This window comes from Zea mays, chromosome 2 (assembly GCF_902167145.1).
Source record: "Zea mays cultivar B73 chromosome 2, Zm-B73-REFERENCE-NAM-5.0, whole genome shotgun sequence".
NCBI lineage: Eukaryota > Viridiplantae > Streptophyta > Magnoliopsida > Poales > Poaceae > Zea > Zea mays.
The window spans coordinates 230,522,353-230,532,914 of NC_050097.1; the positions used below are offsets into that span (position 1 = coordinate 230,522,353).

At 40.3% G+C, this 10,562-nt stretch overlaps 1 protein-coding gene and 1 pseudogene across 24 annotated transcripts; both read right to left on the minus strand.

Annotated features, from left to right (window-relative positions):
- Positions 1–347: 347 nt before the first annotated feature.
- On the minus strand, positions 348–1,050 carry LOC103648035 (uncharacterized; annotated as a pseudogene).
- A 1,679-nt stretch (positions 1,051–2,729) lies between these two features.
- LOC541651 (ZmRB) lies at positions 2,730–10,149 on the minus strand. Of its 24 annotated transcripts, none has more exons than XR_002267001.1 (17): positions 9,848–10,149; positions 9,537–9,580; positions 9,150–9,333; positions 8,955–9,021; positions 8,682–8,861; positions 8,392–8,582; positions 7,441–8,308; positions 6,399–6,555; positions 6,219–6,291; positions 5,957–6,130; positions 5,763–5,876; positions 5,529–5,655; positions 5,337–5,449; positions 4,664–4,779; positions 4,017–4,570; positions 3,848–3,919; positions 2,730–3,520 (listed from the first exon to the last, which is right to left on the minus strand). XR_002267001.1 is itself a non-coding variant. In XM_008670383.4 (15 exons), the coding sequence occupies exons 1-15, from the start codon at positions 9,887–9,889 to the stop codon at positions 4,420–4,422; spliced, it is 2,613 nt and encodes an 870-aa protein (XP_008668605.1). In that variant the 5' UTR covers positions 9,890–10,131; the 3' UTR covers positions 3,366–4,419. The 24 variants fall into 24 exon arrangements, 3 of the variants coding, with proteins under 3 accessions (XP_008668605.1, XP_008668604.1, NP_001104876.2); XR_004856030.1 differs by having other exon boundaries at positions 9,537–9,583; positions 9,848–10,126; XR_004856031.1 differs by having other exon boundaries at positions 2,730–3,724; positions 9,537–9,583; positions 9,848–10,126.
- Between the last annotated feature and the right edge of the window lie 413 nt (positions 10,150–10,562).

Consider the following 10,562-nt stretch of genomic DNA (forward strand, 5'->3'; position numbering starts at 1 on the left):
CTTAACATTCTTCCACTGTTAATGCAACTGAAATAAACAAGGGGCAAAGGTGGAATTAATATAGTTTAGTCCATTTTAGTTATCTCTTAAACGAGTAGGGACTAAAGCAGTTTATTCCCTGTTTTAGTCCCACCGTTTGATAATTTAAGAACTAAATGAGACTAAAATCATGGTTATTAAAACGTCGTTTAAACGACGATTAAGCATTTAAGCGTCGTTTAAACGCTAAAATACGATTAGTAGATAAAATGTCCGCATGTTTTACCAAAACTGCGTAGAACGTCTGTTCTGGACGTTTAAACGGAACGCACGTTCTAGACGTTCTATGCTCGTAGCGTTTGTGGGCCTTAATGGCCTAATGGGCCTTTACCCAACTGCTGATCCAACGCGCGCAGCCGCTGATCCATCGCCGCCAGACGCCATCGCGCCCAACCGCCGTCGCGCGCGCCCAGGAGCCGCCATCGCGCGCACCCAGGAGCCGCCAGAGCCAAACGCTGTCGGTCGTCCTCCACCGCCCTCCAGGTACGCCGCTGGCCCCCTCCTCCCTCCGCCGCCACCCCCAAAGTCGTCGCCGCCAGCTATTGCCTCTCTCGTACCGCCGCCGCCGTCGTACGAGCAGGTCGTAAGGGTGGGTGGTGGCCGAAGGGAGGAGGATGACGACGAGGGCGCCGGGGCGGTGATACGGGCACACCTGCTCTCCGACTTCAAGGTCGCGGTGCGTGCAGGAAAAGTACTGGTGTCCGACCCGTCGTCTGGAAGGTCCCCACTCGCATCCTCTTCTGATTCTATAGCGAATTTTGGTTGAGAGTTCGGAGTTCTGCACTTCCTACTTGCCCTGCAAGGGTTTAGTGTTGATATTTCATTGGGATAGTTGGTCATTTTTCCATTCTTTCTAGCTGACTTATGTTTGTCCTCATTATTTTTCTGGTTGTATACTTGTATTGACTATTGAGACATGGATATAAAAGTTACGTAGTGTATGATTTTTATATATGCAGTGCTGGTGGTTTGTTTGGTAAATGGGAAATGGACAATACTCTGTTGGTTCCCTGTTAGGGCTTGTTCGGTTAGCTCTCAATTCATGTGGATTGAGTGGGATTGGATGAGTTTAAATCCCAAGCAAGTCAATCTTCTTCTTAATTTTTTCCAATCCCATCCGATCCATGGGTAACGGGATTAACCGAACAAGGTCTTAAGTGTTACATTTTCAATTCGGTCATGGAAATGGAATTAGATGTTACTGTTGTGAAGAGAGATGACCTTGGAAATGCTCATGGTCTTAATCTTGATGAGTTCAATGATGGTTACTAATTATACATGAAAGTTGTAACTTGTGTTGTGTGGTTGAACTTATGCTAATGCTATTTGATTTGTGAACTCAACTTATGTATGAACTTATTCTATATTTGAAATTCTATGTCAAGTCTGAAAAGACGTTTCAACGTTCGTTTAAACGTTTAAACGTTTAAACGTTGAAAAGTTGGTTCATAACATTTTAACGTTTTACTGTTTTAATAACCATGACTAAAATAGAGTGACTAATCTTTAGTCCCTCAAACCAAATGGGGCCTGAAGCAAAAAAATGATGCAGTGCCATCCTCACCAATATAATCTACTGCTCCTAGATAAAATGGGTTTGTAGCCCTACCCCACCCACCTCTTGTATCTAGACTTAGTATTGTGAGGTTTAACCCTTTCTATTTCCTTCTAGGTCTTGCTTAGATACTCTCGTATTTATCTCGATCCACATGTATTGAGGTGTAATACTTCGTATTCATCTTAATCCATATATATTAAGGGCTTGTTCGTTTCACCGTTTATCCATGTGGATTGGGTGGTATTGAGTCGGTTTAAATTCACAGCAAGTCAAAATACATCCCAATACATTGCAATACACTCCAATCCACATGGAATTAGAATAACCGAACAAGGACTAAGGTGTAAATTAGCATACGGACACACTTTCCACACATGGACAACAGCAGGGATCATCCAGAGGGATATTTCCTAGAGCTTAATGATCTACTAGTAGACAATGCCATGATGGAGGAAGTAAACATACCTTATGAAGTTCAGGGGAATGTCCCTTCTGCAATGATTCCATAGGAGGAACTTCTTCTGTAGCTGTCTGATGAAATGCAACAACAGATTCATGAGCTGCCAATAGAGGTTTTGGATGAGGAAATCCTCATCGATCACATCATAGGCCCCCAAGAATTCAACTTGCCTGCTGACATAAATGATCAGGCAGCTCCCCTGCAACAGCAATATCATGAGGATCTAATCTATCACCGGAATATGGGGCCCGATGGTCATTATATGGCGAGGTGGTTCAATAATTCAATTTTTTTTTTTGCGATGACAATGAACTTAATGGCCAAGGGAATGGAATCACAGTACCATTACATTTGCTCGTCGCAAAAGTAATTTTTCCCTGAATATTTGACATACAAAATGCAGCATCCCAAAAACACAGAAGAGAGCGTTGAGTGTAATAAATCATGGAGAAAGCTTCGTCTATCAAATCACGGCAGTGCCGAAGGAACATTAGAGAAAGTACGCACAAAGTGGAAGTATGGAAGGACACGAATCCAATGGAAAGTGACAACTGACAAGTGCTACAAAACCGGAACAAATTCCGAAAGCAAGGGAATATGATTTGATAGAGATGAAAAAAGATAGTCAAAACTATAAATATGTAATAAATGATTAAAAACATGACAAGTATCTAAAGACAAAATATACCCATGACAGGTACATTCCAAAATTTAAGACAAGGATTTCATACTGAAAAACGCTAGCAAATTATTCGGTGAAAATTAAGGTCAGTTAGCATTCTAACTTCTACGCGACTCCGAGTTACAACACACAGAATCAGATGTGAAAGAAATGATGCATCTCAAAAGCTAACTCTAAACAAAATCCGCTGCTTGTATATAGAGAACTGAAATTGGCTATCAACCTATATCGCCCTCCGTTTGCTCGCAACAAGTAGCTCTCACTTTTGAGTACTTCTGTGCCTGACGATCACAATGCTGGCAGCAATGACTTCTCGCCTTCTCCAAGACTTAAACACCACATGACTGCAACCCAACACTAATCTGTTGACATGTCAAGGACAGACATAACCAGAAACAGCTTTTATTTAGGTGGCACCATATGTATCTTCAAGAAGCAAGCAGGATTGGTGCGGCCTGGAAAGCCCTTGCAGGGCCTTCACATTTGCACACGGTGCAGCTGGAATCATGACATGAGCTCCTAAAGATGGTTAAGCATCTGCCATTATGCAGATGAGTCAGCGTCACCAGCTCATTCAGTTAGTACCATAAGGCAAGGTGGATGCTCTTGGTCAATACAATCAGACATTACAAGCTGAAGGAGCAGCTGCTGTTTAAGAACGTCTCCTGCCATCACTACCGTACATGTCAATGGCAATGTCAGAACGTCTCCTGCTAATCACCTGAACTTCCAGAAGCCAATGTTTTAAATGGTGATAGCATTTCAGGTTTTCTTCATCTCACTTGCAGAAAGAGATGCGATGTCAGATTGTTTGGAATAACCAGATGAACATCTATCAGCATGACTGATTCATATTCATTCACTGTTGCTGAGAACTAATAGAATAAAACAAGGTAGACTTCTGGATTAATTGCAATTTGGGAAGTGTAGCATACAAAAATATCTTGTCCTAAAAAAGATTGATTGATGCAGAAAACCAATCGTCCTGGCTGTGCAAGCCAAAATTAGTAGAACAATATAAAGCAGTAAAGGCTGATTGTAACCAGAAATGAACTCAACAGTACCATTACAAAAGCAATCAGCAATGAAGTCACAACATGAGACATACCTGAAGGATAAGCCACATATGTCAAATCACTTGCAGCACACTGAATATGGGATCATCAGTCTGATGGAGAAGCTGGAAATATACAGTACAAAAGTAGCAGAAACAGAGAAGTACTTAAAAATGAGAATATAAAAAGGATTCATATAGTTTAGAGTTGGCATGCTTATACCTGTAAAGAATATGTTCCTAGTCAGGAAAGCAATTTGGGGCTGCTATTGCTAGTGAAAAATGTGAAAGATGTGAATTAAGTACAGTACTTTTTGACAACCAAATATAACCCTGATGAATGCCTCCCAACAACCAGCCAACTAGGATAAAGATTTGTTATGTCAGCCCAATGAAAACTAAAGATTCATTAGCACTCTACACAGCGGATATGTTCAATCAGCAGAGAAATGGTGATAGCTCAAAAGCTAACTTGAAACAGTTTGCTGCCTAAAAACTGCTGCTTCTCACTAACACATACATGTACAGTTAAATCGCTCCAGTTAATCCACTTATTCAGAAGAATAGACTGCTACGGAGCACGGATCTGTGAGCTATATACGAGAGAGGCCACCATTTATAATTGATCAAGTATCTGTCTCTCTCTTCTTTGAAAGGGGGCTAAATGCAGCTGCAGGATCCGAGGTAGAACCACCATTTATCTGGCCCAGACTGCCGGCTACCACTGAGTCACTCACCATGTCGAAATTTAATCGACTGTTTACTTTCCTGCCATTACTGCAAATTTAACACGAAATGGAGTGATATAAATTAGTGTTGTAGACATGAAATCATGTTGGACAAAAGAAATTGTCATTTTGAGATTCATACTAATTTAGGCGGCTATTTATAGCAGCCAAATCCTTAGATGGGCTCTGATAAGCATGGGTGCCTTCACCAATGCATGCATAAAAACTCCTGGAACTTGGTGACAGCAGTAGATCCAACTGACAAGTGGCATAGAGGAATGTGTTATTGGAAAAGGGAACACGGTAAATAGTTAAGTGCTATGATTCGGCAGCATTACTATTATGATATGAAGTGAACAATAAGGTGGAAGTACCATTGACTAGTCTTCAAATAATTTACAATAAAATGAAATGTGGTGATAACAAGCTGTAGTATCGAAAGGTATGTCAAACCTAAGGAACTTAGAAAATGTACATCTCAATTCTCAAGAATTATTCCCAGCTTTTAATGAAATGTAAGGATTAAGGAGTGGCCTAGAAAAATTCTAGGTATTCATCGACACAATACACTACTGTGTTATGGCTCTTGTGAGACTTAACCTCTAGCCTACCCCGCGCTTGGGACTCAATGGCTTTGTCATTCATGCTGTTGTTGACACATTACTGTGTTGTAAAATTTTAAACATGCATATGCCATATTAATCAGAAAATTATTGATAACCATACTACTTTACCAAAAACAGATTGGAGACAAATGAGTTATCTTACTTAAGAGCAAATATAAAGAAAGTAAAGCGAATAATGAGAAGAAAAACCTTGGTTTGCCGCAAAGGAGACACATATACATTATGAGATGCTGAAACTTTCTTCGGGGACATATCTGGTAAATTTGGGAAAGGAGATGGCTTGGGTGATCCAGGAATTTGGCCTAAGCAACAGCAATGACATCATTGACTTGTAGGAAAAGAAAAGGCAATTCAAACTGAGAAAGTGGGTATAACATATACCACTAGCATTCTTCTTGTCTTCTGGATGAGTACCAGATGATATTAGTGACACCAGGAAAGGCTTCGCTGCTGGAACAAATACCTCATTGTAAAAAGTAATGATACCAACATGGCGCGATACTAATACCTGTTGATAGAAAATAACTTTCAGCAAAAGAAACGATAAGGAGCACCTGAAGAATGAAGAAAGAACTGTCAGAATAAAGGTGCAATTATAGAAGCCAAGGTACATACCCCATTACGGTTCGTACTCCCAATATAGATACTTGAAAAAACTTCTGGCTTGCATTGTGCTTCTCTTTTGTAATTGTTGAGTATCTCCCTGAATGTGAGTTCTAATTGACAAACCTGTCAGAGAAGGCATGGTCAGCCAACCTAGATAAAAGGGAAGTAATGACAAGAACCTCATTAAATAGTGTAAATGATACCTTTGCAACACCATAAAGACAGCAAAGGATAAGTTGATCGATGTGTCTATTAAAAAATAATGTTGTCTGTTGCTCAAGAATCTGCTTGAAGACATTATAGACACGCTCTGTCTGTTCCACACATTGAACCCTTTCGCACAAGTTTCTTATTCTAATAGCAGCCAACTTCAGAATCTGAAGAAATTGCAGGTCAAAATTGAAACTTTAGGAAAGAAAATAAATCATAGAAGTGAAGTTCTGATTATGAGAAGATCCACCATACCTTGGAAAAGAATATATGAATTGTCACGTCAGCACATTTTTCATTCCCACCAACAGGATTACAGACAGTTGGACTGCAAAGTAAACGATTAAACGATTTGTAAAACAATATTTCTGTTTCGTTAACAGAAAAGTAGGATGGATGCACAAATACTATTACAGCTGAAACAGGTGATTAAACCTTGCAAATGTGGACTGGAGTGGATGGCATTTTGCTTTCAAACTAGTTGACACCATGTGGCTTTGCTTGGGTGGAGGTGTCTGCAAATTGCGCTCTACTACTGTGTTCCTAGATTCATTGCACGATCTCTTTGGTGATCGAGGATCAGCGTTGTCATCTGCAAGAAACATGTGATGAATAAAATAGAAAGAAGAGCCAGAAGCCTAAAAGGAACAAAGAGGAGTACCAAATAGAATTACTTGTTTCAAAAAAGATTGCAGTTTCATCTTTAAGGTTATTGAACCTACAAATTTTTAGATGGTGCCCAATTGGAAAGGCGACATATTGTAATAAATTCCTTGTTGAAAAAGTCAGTTCTACAAAACCATAACACAGTTGATATGAAGGAAAATTAGATCCTGGACCGCAACTTGAATTGATGTTACCTTCTGCACTAGTAAATGACAAGGACCATACTTTAGACTAATACAATGTACATTTACTAAGAATACATTGTACATTTGGTACTGCTACAAACAAACAAATTCAGGGGGTGTTTGGTTCCCCTAAAGTTTAGTCTATGTCACATCAGATGTTTGAATGTCAATTATGAATATTAAATATAGTCTAATTATAAAACTAATTACATAGATGAATACTAAAAGGCAAGACAAATTAATTAAGCCTAATTAATCCATGATTAGCAAAACTCCGCCTATGTTGATTGGAAGACTTCCTTAAGTAAAGTTTAGTTTCTGGATCCAAACACCCCCTCACTGTGAAGTTTCATTGCTGCAGAAGTTTCACATTATTAAGTCTGATTTTCATATCTCCTGACCACAAAAAATTTCAACCGCATTACCCTTTACTTTTTATTGCCTTTCAGCAAGAAAGTTAATATTAACCTTCAGGACACAATGCTAATACTGAACCAATATTTCATACAGGATTCTGCTGATAAAATGGCAGTGACAACAATTATAGTTCCTAATGCACTGAATAATATGACAGCTACCTATAGACTAAATGTGAAACATAACACTAAAGCTGAGTAGCAAATTACCTGGACCAGCAGCACGTTTTTTAGATGGTGTAGCAGGCAAGCCCTCGATACGAACATTCTGCCTTGACACTAAGTCATCAAGAGATGGCATTGGTTCAGCCAAAAGACCAAGGCGGTTTATTTCTGAAGCAACAGATGGCCTGGCAACAATCAGTGAGTTATACAATGATGAACCTTTCTCCCATGCCATGCTTTCCAAAAGCTGTTCTTCTAAGGAATTTAGGTGCCTTTTCAATTCTCTTGGGAGGGTCTCTTCATGTCTCACAAAGTTCTCAATTATTTTGCTCAAATCAAATGCAGTTAGACCGGTACTCTCAAGAACAGCAGGAAACATCATGATGACTGTCTTATGTGTCGCCAATACTAAGTCCGCTGAACATGCAATCAAACATCGGTGGAAACGCTCATTTGACAGCAATGGAGTTAGATTATTTACATTGCTGTTTTGTAACTCCGCTCTGCAGATTGCCTCTAATACCCTATAGTACAACTTGGAAGCCTCCACTTTTCTGGCTTCTGCCCACGGAATGTCAAAGGCATTTGCACAATTGAGACCTAACGATACACCCCGATTGGCAGAAGATTTGGTTGGAAAAATTGCTTCCAAAACTATGCTGACCCTTTCTGTGACAGCATTTGTCAAATCCCTATCGCATGATGACAGAAACTGCTGAAGCTTAGATGAAGGCTTATCTGGCAATGAAGATATCACCTCACGAAGCCACTTAGCTGTCGTCATGGCAGAAGTTACTGGTGTCATTTGCACAATCTTGACTGAACCACCGGTGGCTGGTGACAAAGGAGAACTAGGAACAGTCAGCATGTTCTTTATTGTCTTTGTGGGAGATGCCAATGTTTCAAAGGCACACTGCAAAAGAAGAAAATAAATTGATTGATACAATCTGCAAAAATAAATTCAACCTACTGAAATTTACTAACCATTCTGGATACCTTTGAATGTCCTAAATTGGTGGAATCCCCCGTCGAGTTCTCATCATAGGGAATATAATCATTATTGATCAAAATTGATTTAAAATCAAGCTCCCCTTTACAGCTATTAGAATTACATAGTTTCTCCATTTTTTCCAAATTTGACTGGAAACATTCCATATCAATCAGACCTTTGAAATACATCAGGTCATCTGCAACAGAACATTGACATAACAATTCAGCTAATTCAAATATGTGGCATAACCAAAACTATGTTTGCATGCACAAACATGTGAGGAAGGGTTCCATGCCTGTGTCTATCTTATCCAAATTTTCTGGTTTGCACTCTGAAGCACTTAGTGCTTTCATATGGAAAATGTCTTCTATTGCATTGTGAGACTTGTGCAACATTTCTTTCAAACGTTCTTCAGAGGTATGATAGTTATGACATAATGAAGCAATAAGATCCACGCCTTTCTCAGTTTGTTTGACTGAATTCAAGCAAACAAACAAAACATAACTGAGGCATATGACGAATGAATAATTTTAAAATATATTCAGAATTCAGAAAAAAAAACAATTACTTAAGTGAGAAGAGCCTTCAATCGTGAAGCTCCTAAATTTAGCTGGCACGTGAATCAAAAGTATGGCCTGCATTGCAGTAAGCAGTTTTGTCATTTTGTGATCAACTAAAAATACATGTAGCACCTCACAGCACTAAAGGAGTCAGTTCGCAAATCCATAATGAATTAAAATAAAGGGGCAATAAGCAAACTGACCAACACAGCAACTAATCCATGGATGCAGGACACCAGGTCCTTGAACAATTCTGGTGATCTCAAATGGAGCATTAAGAAGAGATGCCACCCAAAAAGCATATACTCAGGAATATTAGTCGATGAATCCGGATCCTGCTCAGTAGTTACACCTGAGAACAGTTCATTATATGCTTTGCGGTAGAACCTGGCATTTCGTGAGACCGTTTGGTAAGTGTTGTCATATCATATGAAATTATGGACCAATAGATAAACTAAACTGCTATGGATTACATATCACTATATCGGTAGCTGTAATTGGTAACACACAGATAGAAATTATGAGCATCGCATATCCACAAGACAAAATTACCAGCAATTTTGCTATTATTAAACTGGGAGGGAAGGTACCTGCTTCCCTGCGTCAGTAGATTTACCAAACTCTCCAATTGCTTCTGCTGGATTCGCAAGTCCAGGTATCAATGCAGAAACAAAAACAAGTCAGTTCCTCACTAATCCTCCATCTCTACTGAGCAAACCAACAAACCAATACCAACTGCGGGAGCGGATCCGATAACTTTTTGCAGAAAAACCGAATTTGGTAGGCATGATACATGTACACGGTTGTAATTAGATCACATCCGAGTACACCAAATAACTCAAGCTAGGGTTTGGGACCTCGGCATCGCACAACAGGGAGAGCAGAGAAGACGTGGGCATACCTGTTGGGTGCTCGTCGCTGGCGAAGGGTCCAGCGAAGACATGGCGAAGCGGCCGACGAAAACCCGGGCAGCGGCCGCTACGGTCGGCGATCGCCACGAGGAGAGAGCGCGCCCTGCGCCCGCGGGGTGAACGGGAGATGAGGAACAGAGTTGCTCCTCACGGCCGTGTGATGCGAACGATGACGTTGGAACAGGCTACATCTACGGCGCACGGAGACGGAGCCAACGCGCTCACGACTCACGAGGTCCAAGTCCATTGCTTTTGCTTTGTTCGAATATGGGGTTGGGGTGCTTGGTTCCACCCAAAGTTGCTCAATTTTTCGAGGTGTTTCTAATTTTTTAAAGTAAATTAGGTAGTGTTTGGTTGAGGAGCCAAGTAGAACAGAGTCGTTCCATTCCTGATTCTAGGAACGGAGCCGCTCTGTTCTGTGTTTGGTAATCTGGAACGGAGTGGCTCTATTTTTTGTTTGGTTGCAGAGTGAACGGAACGGAGTGTGACTGTGAGAGCGGGATTGGAACGGAGCGGCTCCGTCCGGTTGATTTTTTGGAGCGGAATGGTTCCGGATCTGAGGAGAATATTCTCTAATTGGAGCCATTCCGTTCTATTTACTTTGTAACCAAACAACAACAAAACTGGGACAGAACAGTTCCGTTCTACTTGGCTCTTCAACCAAACACTATCTTATTTTATTTTTCTTTAGGAAAATAGAAATCT